General features: G+C 35.3%; 1 protein-coding gene across 9 annotated transcripts in view; it reads left to right on the forward strand.

The window, feature by feature from the left end:
• NBEA (neurobeachin) overlaps positions 1-24,017 on the forward strand; it is a 748,678-nt gene that overhangs the window by 314,159 nt on the left and 410,502 nt on the right. For 8 of the 9 annotated variants that reach the window (XM_067562991.1, XM_067562985.1, XM_067562986.1 and 5 more), the window contains 3 exons: positions 5,603-6,041; positions 18,818-18,972; positions 22,920-23,046. In XM_067562991.1, the coding sequence (XP_067419092.1) occupies positions 5,603-6,041; positions 18,818-18,972; positions 22,920-23,046 (721 nt within the window). The remainder of the gene's footprint in view (positions 1-5,602; positions 6,042-18,817; positions 18,973-22,919; positions 23,047-24,017) is intronic. The other variant, XM_067562987.1, reaches the window with a different exon arrangement.

The raw sequence follows: 24,017 nt of genomic DNA on the forward strand, positions 1-24,017 counted from the left end.
CATTAAACCTTTTTTTCAAGTAGCTGTTAACAGCTGGAAAAGACCCCAGTTATCTGTGTTGTAAAAGCCACATTGTTTGGCTTTTACATTCTTTCTTCAATTTTATGTTCTTTTTATGATGTTTTAAAATGATTGTCCAGTGCTCCAAGTGCCATGACAGCAAATGCTTTCAAATATTATTTATTGAATATTTGGTAGAGACAGGAAAGTTCCCTTGAACACCACCTTTATGGGTTGCAACTCATGTATTGAAATTTGCTCCCCACTGCAGAGAAAAGTCAAGTTTTGTTGTTTTTGATTCCACAAACTGAGGACCTCATCTACATTGGGCTAGGAACTGTGTTATGCAGAAATGGCTTGGTTAATACTGTTCTTGGCTCAGGATAGATGGGACCTCCTTTCCTGTCTACTTGAGTCCAGAGAGGACTGTGAAAGACCCGTGGCTCAGCCTGTTGAGGAGGCAGAAGAAATGAAAGTTGCCAAGTAAATCAAGTTGGCTCTTCCTTTTCCTTTTCCCTACTGTTCTTCAGTTAGCAAAAAAAAATTTTTAATAGGCCCAGTAGCAAATGAGATCTAATTAGAGTAAAAAGCAAAATGAGTCTTATACAGTGCCCAGAAACACAAAGTGAGAGAGCAAATGAACACTGTCTCATAAATGCAGCTAGAGATTGACCATGTCTAGTAAGTAGCGCACATGCATACAGAAATACTATGCTCAGATGGGAAGCCCAGCTGCCAGTGACAGGATTAGTGCAGATTGATCGGCTGGTGCAGCAACTTGCTCAAGCTAAAACCAGGGCTAGAGAGCAAGGATTTCTCACCACACCCTGTTGTAATTTCTGCCTATAATACAAAAATGTTTCCTGTACCAGGAACTGAGAGATGAACAAAAGTGGGCTTTGTGTAGTTTATCGTGTTGGTTGAAAGCTCCCTGTTATACTTTTGTTCCATTGTCATTTTCTGTTACTGTTGTGTTCACTCGCTTTGCATGTTTCTGTCATAACTCCATTTGTTATCATAACCCCATTGTACATGTATCCTGTAATTCTGAGTCATTCACTTGCATTCCTTGTAATATCATCACACCTGCTTACTTGAATTCTTATTCTTTAGTGACCTTGCTTCTTCCACAGTAAATAAAAGTACCTGGTTATTGGCACTGGAAAGGGATGTGTTCAGAGTTCTTCCCTTGTGGCCTGCATACTAGGGACCATTCATTGATGGTGTTCTCTTAAGTGAGGTGGAGGGGCTAATACCCATAATGTCACTGTGTTGGTTTAAATTATGGTAGATTGGCAGCAACTCTCCTGTTAAGGTTGCCTAATACTTTTCATTATAAAAAGATAGTTGACTTTTTTAAAGAACTCTAGTACCTCCATGGTTTGCAGCAGGACTTTGATATATGGCATCAGGATAGTTATGGGATCAGAGAGTTTCATTTGCTAGCTTAATGAAAATCCATTTTGATTTGGCCATACTATAATCAGTTGAAAATTGCTGCTTTCAGATACTTGATTTTTTCAAACTTTCAAAAATAATTTATATGTAATAGAAGATACAGAATAAGTGTAGCAAAGAAATCCAAAATGAGTTCTCATAATATACACAAATGATTAATTACTTAAAATTCAGAAGTTTGGGGTAAAGATAAAAACAGACTGTCTTTCTAATGTCAGTTTGCTGGAATAGGAAAACTTTGTATTTTTACCTAAATGAATGTAATTTTCATGTCTGTGGTAATAGGAAACCTGCATCTTTGTTTCTTAATATTTAGACACTTCAAAAATCATGTAAAAACTATTTAGGTAACTTAATAGGCAAAAAGAAAAATGGCAATGCACTTCATAAATCACAGTAAAACAAGATATTTTAGGGAAGGAATGTGACAGATGAGGTCACCACATAGACATCATGTCATTTACTTAACTGAAGCCCATATTTTTTCCATAATATAGTAGATGAACTCATTAGTTACAATGAAAAACAGTAAGAAAGAGGCATCTGGTTTCCAACTGCCTACTTCTGACAGGGTTAAGATCACTAGGTCTAGTAATGTTCCTGCTTTGTCTACTGACATGGCCTAGTGCTACAGAAAACTGATGAGGGTTGTTGAAAATTTACAAGCCTACTGTCAGAATGTTATAACAATAGACAGATGTAATCAGTTATATTTTTGCTGCTGTTCATGTTTAACTTCTCATTTAGCTAAGGTGGGTTGAGTACTCAAGATTCTTCTATTCTAAGACCATCTTCTCTACAAATTAAGAGGATAGGATAAATATAATTTATGACTGCATTCTGTGAAATCGTATACTCTTTTTGTTCCAATCCTGAAGTCCATAGGAGACAAAAATATTATGAAAGAAAATAAATGGGAATGTTATAAAGCTTTGACATGAAGTGCTATAGCTAAATCAATTGGTTTCTTTGGTCCTGTGTACTATTTGTAATTCATCTTAAAAACATTCTAGAATTAAAAATATTATGAGGTCTTTTACCAGGATTTATTTTTCCTCTAAATTTTCCCAAATATTGATTTGGATTAGATCTTTTATTTTATTTTACAGGGCAAAAATATAATAATTTTTATTTCCTTAAATTGTATTTTTCCTTTGGTGAATAAAAAGCAACTTAGGTGCACTTATTGGGACTGTTTGATATTTTGAAAAATAGTTTTAATGCATCTATTAAGAATAAAAAGTAAGACTTATGCCGAAATTATTATTGTTCATAATAATAAATCAAAGACTCTACTCAGTTGGTTTAATGCAATTAGTTTGTTATGAAATTGATACAGGAATGGTAATAAAAGAATGAGGATACAAGTCTGATCTCACTGGAAGTACAGAACCTTTTAATATATTTGTATGGACAGTAGTTTTATTGAAATTTTTTTCTGACTTTTAAATTATTTTAAATAATCCATAATTATAGTTTAATGACCAGGTCTAGACTGCACCCATAAAAAAATCAAACTTAATCTTAAAGCTGAAATGTACCAGTTGTCTGTAATAAATGGAGACAATAGGGCAAGTTTACTTTCTTAATGCTCCCTTTTGTTGGCAGGTATTGTAGGAAATATGGTAAAATATCAATTTTAGTTGGCTGAATATGTAATTTTAAGTTAGAATCTTAACATTTACCAATTTTGTGATTTAGTTGTATGTTGTGATGACTGCATATCAAAATTTTGTATCTCACTAGAAAATCTTTTCTATTATAAAACCAGATTCAAATATAATTTGAACGTCACATAGTGTACTATCACTGGGACTTGATTTTTTGTTTAGAGACAGAATAAAGAGGTATTTTTACTTTGTTTAAAATAACGCCAGTGGTGATTGCTGAAAAATTGTATGTATGATTTTTTGCAATTTCAAATAAATTCTTTTCTACAGGAAGCACTATATCATAATACTGAGTTCTCTACATTTGTACAGATAGATGATGCATTTGTATTGCAAACCTGATAAAAATTCAAACTATGGGCCATCTTTTAGTGTTTCTACCTTTGAATGATGCTGTATATAGTCACTGTCTCTTCCTCTGCTGAATTTAATGAACATGCATATTTACTGTAGGTATTCTATATTGTGTCAATATGACCCAGTCTCCTTCCCAAGGAGTAAGTTATTGATAGGAAACCAATAGAGCAGCTTCAGCATAAATAGAGAAACAGTATTCTTGGACTGGATGTCAAAAGCCCCTTGTTCCCTCCAGTTCAGAATTATCTTTCTTATTTTTGTATGGGGAAACTTAGTCACAAAAAATTCATAAAGATCATGATACTGATCTGATTACTTTTTCACTACTCTAGCTTACTAGATATCTATGAAAATACATAGGAACAGATTTTTGTTTCTGTGGACGAACAGACAATGAGTGTATAATGGGGATATATATATCTTTTCAAGTGACTATCAGCTTTGAAGTACATAAATCCAGTTTCTGCTGCCTTATTAAAAATATGGCATTGGTATCTATTTTGCAAAAGACGTAATTCTGTTTGAGAAAGTATATGAGGGATGGGAGTGCATGCAACATTTAGAAGACGAAAACGGTATTCCTAATGATAAATCATTTCCCTTGAGTCTTTTGTATGCAGTTCTGCCAATATATGGTGTATAACATTAGTATACCATTGTATATGAATTGTTCTAAGTTAAAATTAGTTCAAAGACATGTATGTAATAAATACAGTTCATATATACAATGTGTGTATATATAGGTGTGTATATACATGTATGTCAATATATATAAAGATAGATTAGATACAAAACATATTTTATCTTTATAAATTGAAGACATTTTATAGTCCATTTGACTATTACAATTTCAGGTCATAAACTGTTACCATTCAATTTCTTAAAACTACGTTGTTAAAAAATGTTTAATTTAGAACTTCTGGTAAAGCTGAATTTAATTTACATATATTGCAACATAATATCTTCCAAAGTACCCAGATTTACTTTTTTCTCGAACCACAAAGAGAATAAAAGTTACGTAAGAGGCCATGGTTTATATACAGGCTATTCAAATTTTACTCTGTGGGTTTTTATCTCAAGTTATCTTAATAAAAATAAATTCATATTATAAATAAACAAATATTCAGTTTGCCTTCAGGCTTTTGAGCATTGAAAAGATAACCACAATATATTGTCTGTCCATGAAGAGTAATCCAAAATATTGACCATTTGAGGTATTGTCTTCACAGCTCTAGCCAATTTCCAATGGGACCATCAGATTGCTAGACTTTTATAGTGAAGTTGTGATTTGTGTATTTCATTGTAAATAGTTGATAAAAGCAGACATTTTGCAAGACATCATTAATAGGGCCCCTGAAAATTTTGAAAATTCCACTAATTTAACTTTCCCCTTCCCCTCAGTTTCTGCTGATATTTGAGAACTGAATCAATCTGGCATCTGAAAGTTGTGTTCATTCTGCTCTCAAAGTATGCCAAAAAACGATATAGGATTTTGAGCTATTATTTTTCTATCTTGTTTACAGACTCAAGAAGGATTCTCAGCATTGGTTCACATATATGTGTTATCTAGGCAACTCAAAAGGCTAGATGCTTAATTTTCTTTTAAATGGAAATTTAAATTCTCCTGAAAGCAGTAGAAATATTAAGCATTTGAAGAGCTTCTAAAGTTGTGAGATAGGTTTTTTGCACATATTTCCAGTGTCTCTACTGATAATATATGTAAATTAATGTTTTGTCATCTGATTTGTATCTGAGTAGTGAGTTTAGACTACCACAATAAACATGTCAAGCTATGTTCTAGCATGCAATGTCCTGCCATTTAATAACTTAATAAGGAGTAGGTTGTATTTTTTAAAATGTCACTGAGATTATGTAGCACAACTTTGGCCTCCATTATGCAGCCCTTCATGTACAGAAAATATCCATAGAAACCAGTAGAAGTGTTATGCACACTTTTTTTCTTTCTACGGGGTTGGGTTTTCTGTTGTTAATTTGCTAAGATTTATATGCTTCCTAAGGCTTGATAGTTTCTATCTTATAAAGCTTCAGTGATATATTTGTTATACAACTTCAGAGGAAGCTTTACATATTGTTTATAACCCTTTTTTTCACTACAGAGACTCCTGCTGCATTTCCAGAGAATATCAAGGAAAAAGAAACACCAACACCAGTTGAAGATATTCAGCTGGAAAGCTCCATTCCTCATACAGATTCTGGAATTGGAGAGGAGCAGATGCCCAGCATCTTAAATGGGACAGACTTAGAGACAAGCACAGGCCCTGATGCTATGAGTGAACTATTGTCTACTTTGTCTTCTGAGGTAAAGAAATCTCAGGAAAGCTTAACAGAAAGTCCCAGTGAAATCTTGAAGCCTGCACCTTCAATATCCAGCATCAGCCAAAGCAAAGGCATGAATGTAAAGGAAATACTAAAAAGCCTTGTGGCAGCCCCTATTGAAATTGCAGAGTGTGGTCCTGATCCTATCCCCTACCCAGATCCTGCATTGAAGAGGGAAGCTCAGGCAATTCTGCCCATGCAGTTTCATTCCTTTGACAGGTATATGGCTGAGTTAATTATTTTATATCGTTGTAATAATGATATTTGGAGTATTTATTTGTTAACATGTTGATAGTCTGGTTTGAATTCAGATTAGACGGTATTAAGAAAATAGTTGCTTTACTTCTGCTTCAAAATTACTAAATTACTAAAAACCAGACCAGTTATTATCTGCAAAACTTAGTCACATTGTTTTTCCCTCTAAGCACCAAATAAAACTAATTTTATTAGTTTTAACTACTGTTAAACAAGCCTGTTTTAACAACTGTTATTGTAAAAAACAAAACAAAACCTTTTTTCTCTTTTAAAACCATATTTTGAATGGGGAAAAAAATCTGTTTATATACAACAAACTGACTGTGTGAAGAGTCGCAACAAAATTCTTCCAAATGTTTGCATTTTAATTTGATCCGTCATACCAGTCCTCGTCCAATATTGAAGCATCAGTCATGCCAGATTGTGTGCATACTTCCACAAGAACAAGATTGAGACTGACTCCTGTATTTAATTTTTAAGATTTTAAGACCACTTTTTTAATATTTAAAGGGAAGACATTGTACATTGTGCACCACAAATTTCTTATTTATCATGGATGACTGAAAATACTCAGACTACTGGTTAAAGTAGCTTTATTTGAGGCAACTACTCCAGCTCCATTGGACTGAATATAGAACTTGTGTTGAGAGATGCAATTGAAAACATCCTATTGTGTGTTCATCCTTAACCTATGCAAGGAGCCTAATTCGGAAATACAGTGACATGACTGAATTTTCCAGTATGACATGGTTGATGTAGACTCTCCTCTAAAATATTTATATAATCAGAAATATCAGTTAAACAAAGAATCAATTAAACAATCCAACACAAGCTCTGATGTGAGGCAAAACTGTAAAATAGTGCTTTAGAAATATATTACTTATGATTCGTATAACAAAATGCTGAAAAAAATTCTGAAGGAACTTCAAAAAAGTATTTCAGGTTTAAAACATGAGAGGAAAACCACTACAGTTGTATGAAATACAGAAAAAAATTCTCATAATCGAGGGTTAAATTATTGTCCATTAGTTAACAAAAAAAATCCAGTCAATGGTTCCAGGTTAATGTAAATAATGAGAAAGAGGATAAATGAAAATTACATAGTAAAAACTTAAAATATGATGTAAGGAACCACTTTTCATTACACAATGTATAGTGAAGCTGATAAGAAAAAATTGAGGCTGCTTCACTGAACAAATTGGAAAAACAATGAAACAATATCTATTGGAAAAGAGAGGCAGGGAATGGACAGGGACTGGAATATAAAAAAGGGAATGTGGACTTGATGCGATGAATGACTTTTACCCCTTTCCCAAAAAGGTCTTAGTTCTTCTGATCATTTCAGAGAGACAGTCTACTTATTGCCTAATTTATTAGGAAGAAGCTATTTTTCCATTCACCAACTTATATATGGTAATTTCAGTTGGTTTCAAGAGGGAAAAATATGTGAAAAATCCTGTATTGTTTGAGTTGAGGAGTTTTCTTTTTTCTGTGTGGAAATGCGTCATATTCCCAAATATATTCAAAGCTGTTTTTCTTTTATATTCAGCAATACAGCAAGTACACTGTGTGTTTACAAATTAAATTATAGTTTCCTAAGAAATAGTAAATACTCAAAGAAGCTTTAATATGCTAAATTTCCTTTTTGATTGTAACACTGCTCGTGGGCTCTAATCCTTTATTAGAATCTGCTAATATGAACCCTTACACCTGCATAGAGTCATATTGATCTCAGTGGGACTCCATTAAGCTTGTGCATCTCCATTAATGTTTCCAAATACAGATTCTGGGCCTAAGGTTACATGCAGTTTTCAGCTTTTTAATAACTTTATTAATTTGTATAGACATTAAGAATTTGTTAGTTTTATTTTCTTATGACTACAGGACCAAAATCTGTCCTGGCTAATGCAGTGGCACAGGTGTGTAAGGAGGTGCCCATGCACTGGCTACCTTCTACTACTCCAGTAGTAGCTTTTCAGGGGACAGGGAATGTAATGGAGTGAGGAAATGGACAGGCCCTTCACTCTACCCCTTACTGTGCTGGGTGGCATAGCTGTGCCACTGAATTTGACAGCATGTGTTGCACCAGGTTTATAGTTGGCACAGTTTACTCCCTCCTTCAAGCAGCAAGAAAGTTTGAAGAAAAAGAGAGGATCATCGTGACTTTCCTGAAACCTGTTTTGGGAGTCTCAGCCCATGGGCTGAGAAAGACCTGATAGTAGATTAAAAGAACATGTAAGAGATTGGTATAGAAATGCACTAAGAGAGCAACTTAGAAACAATATGTCTGTGTTTTGCATTGTAATGTTTTGTGAACGTTTTCCTCCTGTCCTGTTTCCAGTACATATGAAAGATTGAAGTAAGTTGCCGCCTAGTGTTTCCACTAAAGCCCTGTTTTGTCCAGAATGAAAGTATTAAAATGATTATTTGTGTTTGAAAATCTGTTATAGATTTGTAGGTATATTTTTGTTTAGCAGTTTGTTTATTCAAGAAATTGGAGATAATTGATATTTTACATAGTATTTTCTTTGAAAGTTGACATACACTATCACTGTGCTACAAGATATATTTTCCTTATATTGGGGTTTATGGTGATTCTTATGAAAGCAACCACTGGAATAATGATAAAATAAGGAATAGAAACAATTTTTAAAAAGTTTTATAGCTATTTTTTTTTTAATTGCAACCTCTTAATATCTATTAGCATCAAATGAAAATTTACCAAAACTCATGTAAATAAAGTTCAAACCAGTGTTTGATTTTATTATATAATACAATATTTATAACATTATTTCTTTTTTATAATGAAATTCCTAACGGTACTTGCTCAGAGTAACATATGTACGTGTTGTAGTGCATTCTTTCTTAGAACTTGTATAACTATAAATGAAATGTAAAAGCACAAAACATGTTCCAACACATTTTATCAAATGGGACTTCTGTGTAGTTAATGTATGCAGTAGGTCAAGTACTATCGAATGTAAATGATGAGGTGATATTGATGAAAGGAGGGGATTGAGGTCTCAAGGGGCGCTGATGACGGATTGAACAGAAGCGGCCTTGCGCTGCACGTAACTCAAGCCTGTCATCTTCACTGCTCAAAGCTATAATGGGAGGTGGCAGTCTGAAATGAGTTGCCACGGCAAAGAGTATTATTTTTGAAATGCTTTCACACAAATCACTAGGCCCTGCATACAACTTAGTTTCATGCTTTAATGTCATCAGGAGGCACAAATTGGTGTGTCTAATTGTTTGCCACCTGCCAGCAAAATGAGCTGCCAGCCAGCCAGACGGGTTTGATTGTCTGTCAGCCATTCAATAGATTGAGAGTGACAACATCAAAAATTTCACTTCAAACTCTGATGCTTTGTGTAGCTTTTCAGAGACCTCTTTCCTGCAAGTGCTTCTGGACAACTGCATTTTTCAATTAGTTTTCAATATATTGCTGCCTTCTGCCTCATCTGTCTTAAGGTAGCTGTAATTACATTATGAGCCATATAAACAGATTTCTGGGACACTGGAGCCTGGATTCTCAAAGTTATGACATGTCTTTTAACATCAAACTGAACTCCTTGAAAATAGCATCCAGGGTGACATGTTTAGAAGCAAGCACTGAGGGTTATCTGTCCTAGACTTATAACTGTAATGGAGCATAACTTGCCAGTAATTCCTTCTTCCATTTTCATCTTTTGATGGCAAAGACCATAAAAATCAGTCCCAATTATTACTGGTATCAAAATCTATTTTCTAAATGTGGTTTGTCAGACCAGAAATAATCAGTCCAGGGCATTGGGCATTGTGAAACAGATTGTGATTCTGTATGGTACTCTGCATTTTGTTTGATCCTTCACTAGTCTTCCTGCTAGAAAGTTCTTTAACTGAAATTACTGAAGTTTGGAGTCGTCTTGCTTTTATGTCTTCTGAATTTCTTTTTAAAATGTGCAATGAGTCTTATAAATATTCCATACTTTGGAGAGTCATTTTAATAAGAAGTATTTCTGCATCTGTATTTATGCAGAAATTCTTTTATTTTGAAGTCCTGGAACAAATGATTAAAAAAAAAAAAAAAAATCTGACATTTTTGCTGCTATTCAACATCATTCTATTGGTTTGAATGCCAAATCATATTTTTTTGGGTAGGATACCATTGTGCAGCTTGCACTCCCACCACAGATCTGTAAATATCACAAATACGTTTCTAAGTACTGAAGGTCCAGATTTTTAAAGATATTTAGGCATTGCTCCACTCAGCATTGCAAAGGCCTATGGGCAAGATTTAAGAACAATTTTAAAAAAATTGTGCCTAAAGATGCAGATAGGTGCCTAGTAGGATTTTCAAAAGTATTTAGGTGCACAACTCCCACTGAAATCAGTGGAAGATGGAAACCTAGGCACTTCTGAAAATCCCACTTGGCACCAATCAGCATCTTTAGATGCTTAAATATCTTTAAAATTCTGGCCCAACTCCTCATTCAGTTTCTAATTGGTTGAAGGGGGAAAATAATGGATGTGAATTCAAAGGGTAGTTTGTGGATTGAACGACACTTGAAACCACAATTATGTACTGTATCTTGGTTGGTTGAGAGAGTACAAGTGCACTCTCTCTCATCAGTTTAAATGAACTTTCTCATTTACTTTATCATTTCCAAAATGTTCCCGTCAATTTAAAAGTCATTTGAAAGAAATTGTACTTGCAAAAGTTCTGAATGTTGGTCTAGCTCTGTTCCCACCAAATCATCCGAGAAAATTATAAAATAATAATATATAGTAACACATTTTCTCTGTGTGTATAAGAAAAGATAAATTGTATATTAAGTGGAGTGGATTGGTACCCATCTCACTGGTTCCATTATTGTACATATTTTGGTTATGGGTATGTACTGAGTTAGTTTTGTTATGGTAACACTATCTGTTTGAGATTTAAATGGCACTTCAGTTCTAAACCTCTGTATTCTATTGGTGTAATTTACAAATTTCCATTTAAACATTTTTGATGGAAAATAGTTTTTTCATGAAAATACTTGATTTAGTTTAAATAGAAATGTTTTCATTGAAAAACTAAAATTAGAAGAAAAATTGTTTTTGACCAAAAATTCCAAAACACTCAGATTTTTGTTTTTGAACAGCAGAATTGAAGAAGGTAATATACACTTCCCTGTAGTCATAGGTATCTTATGTGTGATTAGAGAAGTGCTGGTGGTACACTGATCATCCACTGTGATTCCAGGAGTAGCATTTATGTCACTGCGTGTTGATTGAGCTTACCCATGAGTACTGTGGTAGCACCCATCACCACTGCTATAATGATAGTCCAGGAGTTTATTTTTTATTCCAGTATTTGTAGGCATGTTCCCTTGGAGAATACCCTAACTAATTCTGCTCTTTCTTTGATATTTACATCCTTCAAATATTATCATATTTCCCTTAGTCATCATTTAGCACTTTAGGTCTTTCAGTCTTTCCTCATAATTCAATCCCTCCAGCCCTTAGTTATTTGTATTGCTTCTCCAAAGGACAGTCAGTATGTAGCATCATTGCTGGCTTTTTTGTCATCTTGTCTTATTGCAATATTATATATATTCACTCTCTACTAGCACTGCTTTGTTTTTTGACAAAGTGTTTTGCTTTTCAACTTGCACCATGTGGCCTGATCTATAAAATGTGTATTAATTAAATTGATTACTTAAGAATTCCCAATTATTACTTTGAGGGTTGATAAGTTTGTGTCCCAAGATCAGGCCAAGTATTATTACAATGGCTATATAGTTGGGAACCCCAAACAGTTGCAACATTCACACTATAGGAACTCTTCTCTATTTACAATAATTTATTAATACATGTAGCAAAGTCACACACTCCAACTCAGTAAGATAGATAGAGATAATACAGGAAGTACATTTGAACATCCATACTCTCACCATCCCTTGCAGAACAACCAGAAATGTTAGCCATTATCTTCCTCATCACCATCATCTTCCTCCTCATCACCAGTGGCCATCATTCTAGCCCCTTCCAAGGACTGCATCTCTCCTACTGCCCACAGGCTGAGATACCACTTCAATAATATGTTACGCTGACGCCATTATGTCTAATACATATTTAATAGGAGTATTTCCCCTCTTCTTTATTTGTATTTCCTCATGCTACTAATGTTGAGGTGTCCTTTTTCTTTATAGGTTAGTATATTAATGATTTCAACTTATTGTATATGTCAATTCATTGCCATGGCACTCTTGTGGTTGGATGTACTTTCCAAAAGCTGGGGTTAGCTCATGTTTCTGTGGTTGGCTGATGTAATTATGGATGAAATTCCCCGTTATACTCTATTTCCAGTTCCTCAAAACTTAGGGGTGACGGTTAAATATTTATCTGTGTCAAAGTCCATAGGCTTCAAACATTATGCTAACTGCTAAAAGTAATATCTTACATGATACAGGACTGTATGTTCCTTGCGTTACTGCTAAATATAATACAAATATAATAAAGGCAGGGCAGTGAATATAATAAAGGCAAACTAGCCCCATGGGCTACAACTACTATTGACCCACCCACCTTCACCACTTTCTATTGGACAGACAGACATTCCCATCCTACCCCATCCATCCTTACAACCCAATACAATTACCATTTATCATTACCCTTTGTTTATGGTCTTTCATATGTACCAGTACATAACAATATATAAATAAGAACTGTCTGAACACTTGGTGGATAAAACTTTGCAGCTTATCACTCCTGTATTTCCAGTTTACTGAACTTTATTCCATAGGCATGCAATCTTTATTTGGTATGTTTGCCCTGTTTTATCAGACTGTGTTTGAATGTGCTAGCATGTCTAGAACTGCATTTGTTGATGCTTTGAGACACCTCTTTAGTGTGAAGTTCATTTAGAAATTCAGGATGTGCTAAGTAGTTTATCATATCAAGAAATATCGATGATTTTGATCTATCCCATATCTCTCTCATAGATGGATTCCCAGATATTAGACCACTAGGGGTGTGTCCAGTGAAGGGAATAAGCCTTTTGTGGTTTTAATCTCGTCCCTCTCCATTTATCTTCCTTTGGACAAATAAATAATACTTTATTTTGAACAAGCTGTTTTCTGACACTGTATTTTCATACTGGTTACAAGTCCTGAAAAAAGTCTAGAGTAGGTGCCAAAGCCCAGTTGGACCTGCTGAGGACATGGGTCCGTGCTCTGGGTATACAGTCTAAAAGTGGGGTCAGTCACAGGATTCTACCCTGAGAAGTACAGATGTGGGCCTGTAAAATGGAAGGATGCTTAATGAGAAACTAAGTGAGACGTTAAAGGAACAGCTTGCCCTGGAACCATAACTGGACTAGATGGACCTCAAGTCTGATCCAGAATAGCAACTCCTATGTTCCAATTCTGGACAGTTCTTTCTTTTCCCATGCTTCAGCAATCTTTTAATTGATCATGTCTTTCTGTCTTTTCTGAGATCCATTGCCCATTGTAAGATCTCAGCAAATTTACCAGTCATACACTCTGGAAGTACTGGGGATCAGAATTGTTTTAGACAATCCTGAAGACGCTCATCTGAAAAAGTCACACAGAGACTACAAGACATAAAAAGAACAGCTGGCCCAGCACACACTTCCAGATGTTAGCAGACTTTTGTTCACTATATAGGAAAGGTACCCAGTTGGGAACACCACAGTGGATCATATGATCCAGTAACCAGAATGAAGCATTTAAATTATATGTCAGAGGATCTTTCTTCTTCTCACTGCATTACTATACTGATTCCGGATGTGATTTTGAAAAGTGCTCAGTCCTGACCACTCTCTCCTCCCACTGCAGCTAGTTGTAAAGCTCTTGTTGTCTTCAGTGGGAGCAAAATTAGGCCAACACAGAGCACTTTTCGATATCACACCCTTAAAGTGCAAGGGGGTCCACTCTACAGTCCAGGACCTGGAAGGAGACAAAACAAACTGGGCCTCTCCCAGTGCTGATAGAGTGCCCAATTTTTATGTGAAATCAATAGCTCATGGCCCACTTTGCAAACAAAATAGTCAAAAGCAGAGCATCTCACAGACACAAGACATGGCATCTAATCTTAAAACACCACCTACTGCCTCTGTCTTGATGGAATTTGGACCTAACTTCCAGTTCAAAGCCATGGAGACTGAAGAACACTCATTCCATCACCTATGAAAAGTGAACACTGCCCTAAATGGCCAACATTTAGTGTGGGACACCTGGCCATTTATTAACTAAAATTTATCCATTTAGTACTTGCATGTCTCCATCACCATAGTTTTTGAGCATCCTCCAGGCTTCTGTGGATCTACCCGCACAACACCCCTCTGAGTTAGGGCAGTACCCAGAGTTTACAAATGGTGAACCGAGTCAGAGGGAGATGGTCCAAAGCCCACGTAGGAAATCTCTTTATAGAGTCAGGGAACCCAGATCTCCTGAACTGCCAACCAATGTGTTAACCACATGACTATATTTTCTCTTGTCTTCAAAGTAGGCATTCTGTCAACCATTGATGCACACAGCATTGCATCCTGATCAGTCCATTGTTTCTTCTTAGCTGACATCTGAGCTCTTTCCCACTTCTTAGCAAGTAAAAGGCCCAATTTTGATTGCCTGCCATAGAATGTATGTTCCCGGCTACCTTCCTAAAAATTCTAATGGAAAATGCCACCGAGCCAAGAAATTGTCAGAGAACTAAATGCATCCTAAATATAAACACACCCTTTCCCATTCAATGTCCCACACATTATAGAGGTTCTCAGATGGTATGTAACAGAAGAAATGTGAAGGATAGAGACTCAACAATAGAAACAGATATAGAACGGCAAAGGCACAACCAATACTTGAAATTCCTATGTTTTTTCTCTGTGAAACTGTCTTGCCTTATTTTTACAGAGATAATTATTCATATCTGAGAAAGCTACTCTAGTCTCCAGCAATCACATTCAGAACTGATGGGGCACACAGCATCTTTCTCAGAACATGGCATAGAACAGCACAGGAAATCTGACTCTCCACTGACCCATGATGGTCCTGGTTATTGAGGGATAGCTAAGAGCATCTGGGATGCTGCTGTGACAGGTTGATACTACTGTCAGGTTCATTGACTCTATGGTCAGTGTGATTGAAAGGGAGTGGTCTGTCAGCCATAGTTACTCAAAATTGATACTAATGAAACCAACTCTTGATCCAATCTCTCTCTCCAGTATTACCAACTGTTTAATCTTCTGTTTCCAAGCAAAACGATGGAGAAGTTGGCAAATAGTTATCTCCAAGTATACCTGACATCTGTCAGCATTCTTCACCATTCCCAGTTGAGTTTTAGGTTGAAATGTGGCTCTGAGACAGCACAGGTCACACTGCTTAATGATGTCTGTTGGACATGGACAATGGACAAACATCCATTCCCATTTTATTGGACCCTTTGCACTTAGACCTAGTATATATGGAGTTGCCTAAAGATCTATTCTCCTCTGTATCCTATTCAACCTTTAAGTCAAACTATTGGAAACAGGTCTGTTTTAAACATACCAGTCCAAAGAGTCCTTTGAGTTTATTGCAGTTTGCTTAAGAATCTTTCTCCTTTTTTTAAGCTGACCGGAAAGGTGTACTCCGCAACCAGAATGTTGGACTGATGCGAATAAAATCACATGCTTTGGCAAAATATTTAAAAGTATCTTTTGCAAGAAGAAGTGAAATTTTGGTCTATAAGTTTAACTTTGACCTCATTTATTTAATAAATGAACATCAGAAATCTAGCTACGCTTTCTTCTTAAAACACTTTTTTTTTTCCTGAAAGAATCTTGTCAGGTTTAGTAAGAAATATACTGAGAAATCCTTACTAAAAGCACTTTCTGAAGTGCAGAGCTGTAGCCAGGAAGCTGACATGTTACCTAAATAGCTACATTCTTTTGTTCTTTAAGAACTACAGTATTATGTCTATTTTAGTTTGAAAAATGAAGTGCATGTGTTCAGAAAAAAAGCATGTGGGTGTAATGAAAATAAGGATCTTTTTTTTTTTTTTTTCTTGCATTTAAAAATCCCTTCTGTTTCAGATTTGTTCTTCACTTTCTAGTTTTGTTATGAAGCAGGGGCAACAGAAATAGCCTCTCTATACAATGAAGAGAGAGAGAGAGACATTAAAAGTAGACAGATTGCATTTCTGCCAGCACTATGACAGAGACCTCCTATTTAAATGTCCCTTTGGTATTTTTCCTTTTTTTATTTTGAACTGCATATATCAGGTCTTTTATACTGTGTCTTCAGATTAGATGAATATGTACCTGTATCAATAAAATAATCAAGATTTGTATGTGGTCCATACATTCATTTCTTGAAAGTTTACAAAGCCTCAGTACTGCAACAAGCTTTTTTACTTAATAAAATTAAGTACATTATATACACAGTGGGCTTCAGTCTTCACAGTCTTGCATGTTGTGTTTTCAGTTTACTCCTTGGCAATGTTGAGAGCAAAATGGATATAAAACACCACCATGAGTGTGAGTGCAGAACTATGATTAGTAGCATTTTACACTGTATTTTATAAGTATAGTTGACTGCACAAGATGCAAGGCAGTGAAGAATCGGATCCTATATTCAGATATTGTCTATAACTGTTATTTTGATGGCTTTGATAAGACCATCTAATGGCATCAATGCCATTTGTTTCATCTAAGATTGTACAGATGTGCACTTACAGTATGTACTGCATTGTCACAATTATAGCAGTATTTGTGCTTATAAAATTGAAAATGCAAAATACTCTAAAGACATTAATGACAATTATTAGCGCTCACAACATACTTGTGAAAGAGGAGATATTTTCATTTTACAGGTATTCAAACTGAAACAAGTTAATTGAGATTCTCATGACCACACAGTCAGTGGCAGGAACTGTATTAGAAGTTTCTAGATCCCAATTTTATGCTCGGTCAACTAGACGGCATTGACTTCCCCATAAAAGTTAAGAAAATATTTAGGTATAATTATGCCTATTTTGCTTTAGTCTTCTCTAAAAAGGTTAGTGGTGACCAGATACTCAACCCAATTAATATTAACAAGATAGAAGAAACCAAAATAGGGCAAGAACAGGTTAAGAATATTTAGATAAGTGAGATGTATTCAAGTCATCAGGGCCTGATGAAATTCATCCTAAGATACTTAAGAAACTAGCTGAAGCAAACCATTAGCAGTTATCTTTGAGAGCTCATGAGGGACAGATGAGGTCCCAGAGGACTGGAGAAGGGCAAACATAGTACCTATTTTTAAAAAGAGGAACAAAAATGACATGGGGAATTATAGATCAGTCATCCTAACTTGCATACCTGGACAGAAACTGGAACAAATTATTAAACAATCAGTTTGTAAGCATCTAGAGGGCAATAGGGGTATAAGGAATAGCCAGTGTGGATTTGTCAAGAACAAATCAAGCCAAACCAGACTAATTTCCTTCTTTGACAAAGTTACTGGCCTAATGGATGGGGGGAAGCAGTAAACATGATGTATCTTGATTTTTAGTGAGGCTTTTAACACAGTCCCATGTGACATTCTCATAAGCAAACTAGGGAAATGTGGTCTGGATAAAATTACTATAAGGTGGGTACACAACTGGTTGAAAGACTATACTCAAAAAGTAGTCATCCATGGTTTGCTGTCAGACTTGCAGAGCGTATCTAGTGGGGTTCTGTAGGGTCTGGTATTATTCAATATTTTCATTAATGACTTCAATAATGGAGTGTAGAATATGCTTATAAAATTTGCAGATTACATGAAGCTGAGAGTGGGAGGGGTGCAAGCACTTTGGAGGACAGGATTATAATTCAAAATGACCTTAACAAATTGGAGAATTGGTTTAAAATCAACAAGATAAAATTAAATAAAGATAAGTGCAAAGTAATTCACGTAGGAAGGAAAAATCAAATGCACAATTACAAAATGGGAAATAACTGGCTAGATGGTATTACTACTGTAGAGGATTTAGGGGTTGCAGTGGATCACAAATAGAATACAAGTTGTCAGTGTGGTGCAGTTGTAAGAAAGGTTAATATCAGTTAATATCATTCTGAAGTGAATTAACAGGAGGATCATATATAAGACATGAGAGGTAATTGTCCCACGATATTCGGCACTAATGAGGCCTCAGCTGAAGCACTGTGTTCAGTTCTGGATGCCACACTTTAGGAAAGATGTAGACAAGTTGGGGAGAGTCCAGAGAAGAGCAACAAAATGCTGAAAGGTTTAGAAAACCTGTTCTATGAGGAAAACCAGGACATGTGTAGTCTTGAGGAAAGAAGGCTGAGCAGGGACCAGATAACTTTTCAAATATGTTAAGGACTGTTGCAAAGAGGACCCGTCCTCTACAATTGTTAAATTATTGAACAGTCATTCTCCTTGTGCACTGAAGGTAGAAGGAGAAGTAATGGGTTTAATCTACAGCAAGGGAGATTTACTTTAGATTTTAGGAAAATATTTCCAACTATAAGGGTAGGTAACCTCTGGAAAAATGTTTCCAAGGGAAGTTTTGGAATCCCCATCATTGGAGGATTTTAAGAAAAGGTTGGACAAATACCTCTCAGAGATGGTCCTGCCTGAGTGCAGGGGTCATGGATTCGATGATTTCTCAAGGCCCTTTCCAGTCTTACATTTGTGTATTCATTATCAAAATTGGCTAAACAAAGAAAACAAAACTCCAATGTTACTCCTTTGTGGTGTATTAACTTGCCATTTCATTCTCTGCAGGAGTGTTGTTGTACCTGTAAAGAAACCGCCTCCAGGTAGTCTAGCCGTTACCACAGTTGGAGCTGCCACTGCTGGAGGTGTACTGCCACCGGGTACTACACCTAACATATTTGCTGCTACAGGAGCTACACCAAAAAGTATGATTAATACAACAGGTATCGTCCTTAAATATTTTTGTGAACATCATCTTTTTTTTTCTGTTTTTTTCTTCAGTTGTCTCCTTTCTATTATTGTTGTACCTTTTTAAAAATAAAAACCTTGAAAGCTCAATTATATCTCTTGTCCTCTATGAAGGACATAGTTTATTCATGCTGTAGGTGTATTCCCTCCATTACTACTTAGGGAAATTATGCAACCTTATGTAGGTGAATATATATACTCCTAATCATGTCTTAGAAACATAGAGGATTACAACAGAAATGAGTTCCTCCTCTCTCCAGTGATAGTATATAGGGGACATATTCTACTAGCATTAAGTAGCATTAACTATTCTCTTCTTAATACCCCAATAAAGGTAAAAGCCCTACTAATATACCCTAGAGTGGAACAGGAAATATTTCTTCCTGACCCCAAATCTATAGATTTAATATTTGTGAGTGAAAGTCATAATGGTTTTCTTTCATGAGGCCTTTCAGTGAATACTCACCAATGTTAACCTGAATCATTCTTCAAGTAACAGTTTAATTTCACCTTAAAGGTGACCTATAAAGGTTTTAAAAGAGGGGAAAGGGATTTTTTCTTTCTTTTATAATATTATAAGGAAGGCCTTTTGGGGAGTGGGGCTTAAATTTTTATTTGTTACATTAGAAATTCAAGGGCTACCTACCCTGGAAGATTGTATGGATGACTGGAGACTGGGTAGGATTATGACATTGCAGATTCCAGATCAGTGAAATAGGATTGAGAGAGGAATTGATTTTTATTCATACTATAGATAAGTTGCTGGTATTGGACTATTTGTTTTTAACTATACACATAAAACACTTGAGAATCAGTTCAATGATGTAACATTCCTCAACTTAAAGTCAAAGGTTGAGAAAAATAAAATCTTTTTGAGAGTGGGACATGGGGAAGTGTTGCTATGGAGTGAGGCAGTGGAAATCTTCGCAGCCTTCTTTCTGCTAACAGGATTTGCCAGTACTGTTAACAGTAATGTTAATTAATCTTTCAAGAAAAAATATCTGTTCTATTAAATTAATTAATTAAATTAACACTTCTGTAAACATTTCTGTTTGTTTATCTGTTTCTCTTTAGTTCAAGTTCTGTTTGTAATTCCCTTTTTCGGTACCCATATACCATAAGACGGTCCCATATTGAAGTCTTTTCTCCAAATGATACTACTACATAGGTCTCACATTCTCAATCTTCACATCATAGCTTTAAAGCATCCCATACCTTTAATCAACTGAGTAGCTCTTTTGTACAGTGATTGCTATTAAGAAAGCAATAATTCACTCACAATGATTCTAAGTATAGTATATGGAAATACTGCAGTATCACATGCCACAGTGTGTTGACTGTGGGTAAATGTTAACTTTTCATAGTTCTCCCTGCACCTTCTATGTATTCTTTTTATCATACCCATTTTTGTCTAGCAGACTATGAATAGCAGATTTATGGGAAAGTACTGACTGGAAAGTATTTCAGCAAATTTTACCAATTTAATTCCTCAGAACTACAAATGTACTGAGCTTCTTAACTGACCTTTGAGTAAGGAAGTTCATTGCCATTTTGGGCTTGTTCCATTTTATAAAGCTTTTTATGCCTGAATTCACATGGATGAACATTTATTCTAACTCTTCAATCTCAGCAAAGGTAGAGCTTAATTCCCATATTCTAAAAAGTGTATGTGTCAATGATAAATTGCAAATCAAAAGCTAGTGGATATACCTGATGCATTGACGAGATAAACAGGTTCGTCAGGATGTTGCTTACACAGAGTCAAGTCATGATGTTTTTTTGGTGGGGCTGGCAGCATATTGTTCTGTTTTTGTCATTGAATTAGCTGAAGTATGGGATTTACAGTTTCAGATGATTCAGTCATATTATACCTTCAATAAGTAACATAATGAATTACATGGTTTTGTTCTTAAGGCATTTATTTGCCCAAATTATCCAGATACTGTCCAGTTTATGTACTTGCTGTGGTGTTTAAAAATCCCTTGGTAAAAAGCCAGTGAAACTAATACTACATTGTAAAGTGTACTAAACAGTAATTTACTGCTGTGGGAAAAATGCTATTCAGTTATTTAGAGACTCCAGATGTCCCTCCTAATCCTCTAATTCTTATAGTTTTTACAATATGGCACAAATGTCACCTGGGTATAACTTCCTCTTACAAAAATATTCCATGCTAAGGTTTTTAGGACCATTATTAAAAAAAAACAAAAAACAAGCTGTCACATTCCAAATCATCCTGTCACAGTCAACATTCCACTGTTACCATGGCTGTCCCAAGGCAAGCTGTGCTTTTTAGATCCCTTTTAGTGTCTCTCAAGTACATCCTTTTGGGGACAGATTTCAGTACCTTGACCCTATCTACGTGTACTCATGCAGTCCTACCACTCTTAGGCTGGATCTCTGGGCACAGCCACCCTGTTTCCCAACTGTCTTAACGGGACAAACTCAACTGGGTTTGAGATCTGCAAGCCCTTTTCCTCTGGGAGCTTGTGACAGTGGCTGATTATAGTGATAAGTTTCTTCACAACAAAGCATTTTTTATTCTTCCAAAGGTACGTAGCATGCAGAGCAAAGAGTAAAAACGATAAAGATCTATATACCTATTTTCTCTTACCTAAACCTTAATGTTTCCTTGAAAGCTTTCGTAAGTGGCTTTCATCCAAGTTATCTTCATCTCTGGATGGGAAAAGACAGCCTGCTTGCTGCAAGTTTTTGTGTTTGTGTTAGCATCTCCTTCCTGGGCAGCTTCTGACAACCCACCTCCTTTTTAAGGGCCATATCTTTTAAGATTTTAATATCCGCTTTGATCCTAGGCTCAGATCTGGAAAAAGTAAACCTTGACAGCCTGGTTGGAGCCAGATAGGGGTATTCCCAAATCAATAATGTCCCTGTTGTTTCCTCAAGGACTATTGGTATTCCCTCAGATTGTACCTTATCTTTGCCATTGTTTTGTTTCCTCCCCAACAGCATCCTTTGATTTATCTCCTTGCAGTCAGGCAAGAGAATACCAACCAGGTAAACTGAGGTGCAAAAAGGGTGACCAGATAGTAAGTGTGAAAAATCGGGATGGGATTGGGAAATAGGGTCCTATAATAAGACAAAGCCCTTGATATCAGGATGGGCCCGATAACATCGGGACATCTGGTCACCCTAGGTGCATATGATGTTTATTTAAAAAAAAAAAAAAAAAAAAAAGAAAATATACATAACTCTCTCATTCTCCACACGAGCTCATAATGAATATGGCTTTATCATTCTGGTGATGGTTTGTCTCATATGATGATGTGAAAATATTTTAGCCCTTGGCATTTATTTTTTGGGTAATTGAGAACAAGAGGTAAGACTCATTTTATTTTGCTTCTTTTTCTCCAGAATGGCTAGTTAACATTTGTAAAAGCGCTTTGAGAATAAAAAGTGCTATACACATGCAAAATACTAATATTAGTATGTAGTTTTACAGAGTTAACCACTGATCTGTAAAAATAATGTAAAAGGCAACGAAAGTGAAAGGCAGGAATATTTTTGTTTGAACTCTTTTTTTATTAAATATATTTCAGTAACTGAGTCCTTATTTATTTTCAGGCAATTTCATTTTATGTTAGTGTACTTTGATCTGTTGTTCCCCTTCATTTTTATGTTAAAATACATTTGAATTTGTAACATACAACTGTCTAATTTATCAGTAGACATAGCTTAATTATGTACATTTCCAGAGCAATATCAAACATTTACAGACTTTTTACCATAGTAAATTATTCTGTTATTTATATGTTAAAGCTCTTTTAATTGTTTTTAAATAGGTAAGATGATTTATTACTTATTTTAAAATAGACTGACATGACATGAAACATCATTGTATTAGAAATCTTTTAAAGTTTTATTTTTCTAACTGAATTAAAATCTAATTTTATTTTGGGGACAGGTGCAGTGGATTCAGGATCTTCTTCTTCCTCTTCATCCTCTAGCTTTGTGAATGGTGCTACCAGTAAAAATCTCCCAGCTGTACAAACTGTTGCTCCAATGCCAGAGGATTCAGCTGAAAACATGAGGTATGCATACTTTATAATTTTATTTTAGTTGTTCTTTCTGATGACACAACAAAATCGCACATAGGCAATAACCAAAATAATGCAAAAATTTTAAAAAATTATAAAATATTCTGGGAGCATGCTAAGTAGTTATTAAAATAACTGAAAAATACTGCTAGCCTTGAATTTTATGTACTTTTTATTATATTCTTAATGTGGCTTAACAATCACAACACTGCTGTAGTGTTTTAGGTGAATGTTAGTCACATGGCTCAAAGGCGCTCAGATTATGGTGATGAATACAGCATAAGCACCTCATAGATTTGAATAGAATTATACTTTCCTAACAATTGGTTCTCTACAACAATAAATGTGTTAGTTTAGTATGTTAGAATGAGAGGCAGGATGGTCCAGTGATTATAGCTATGGGACACCTGGGTTCAATTTCCTGCTTTTTCACGGGTATTCTGTGTGATCTGAGCAGGTCAGTTAGGGTCTCTTTGCCTGAGTTGCCTATCTCTGAAATGGGGATGATAATACTTCCCTACCTCACAGAGATATTGTGAGCTCAGATATGTGTGAGGTGCTCAGGTATTATGGTGATGGCAGCTGTATAAGTACCTACGATGGATAGAACATATAATGGTCGAGATATTTGTTAATATGATCTCCAACAAAACTATATTAATATAGTCAGTCATACAAAATAATATCCTAAAGTGCTAAAATTTTAATGTTCAATGTTTCACTGAAAAAATGTAGCTTTAAAACAAGATAATTAAAATACATTCAGGCTCTAATACTTTAAGAAGTTGTGATCAAGGTTTTACAACATTTGACCAAGCTTTTACAACATTTAATATTGTTAGTAAGAACATTCCAAGATAGTTATACAAAACTTCTAAAAGAGCCCACTTTGGCAAGCAGAAACAGAAACCTTTGCAGAAAAAAACAAATTACTTTGTGTATAATAGAAAGGTTGAAACCAGTCT

This window comes from Emydura macquarii, unplaced genomic scaffold (assembly GCF_026122565.2).
Source record: "Emydura macquarii macquarii isolate MOO-44397 ecotype Brisbane River unplaced genomic scaffold, CSIRO-AGI_Emac_v2 contig_2473, whole genome shotgun sequence".
NCBI classification, from domain to species: Eukaryota; Metazoa; Chordata; order Testudines; family Chelidae; genus Emydura; species Emydura macquarii.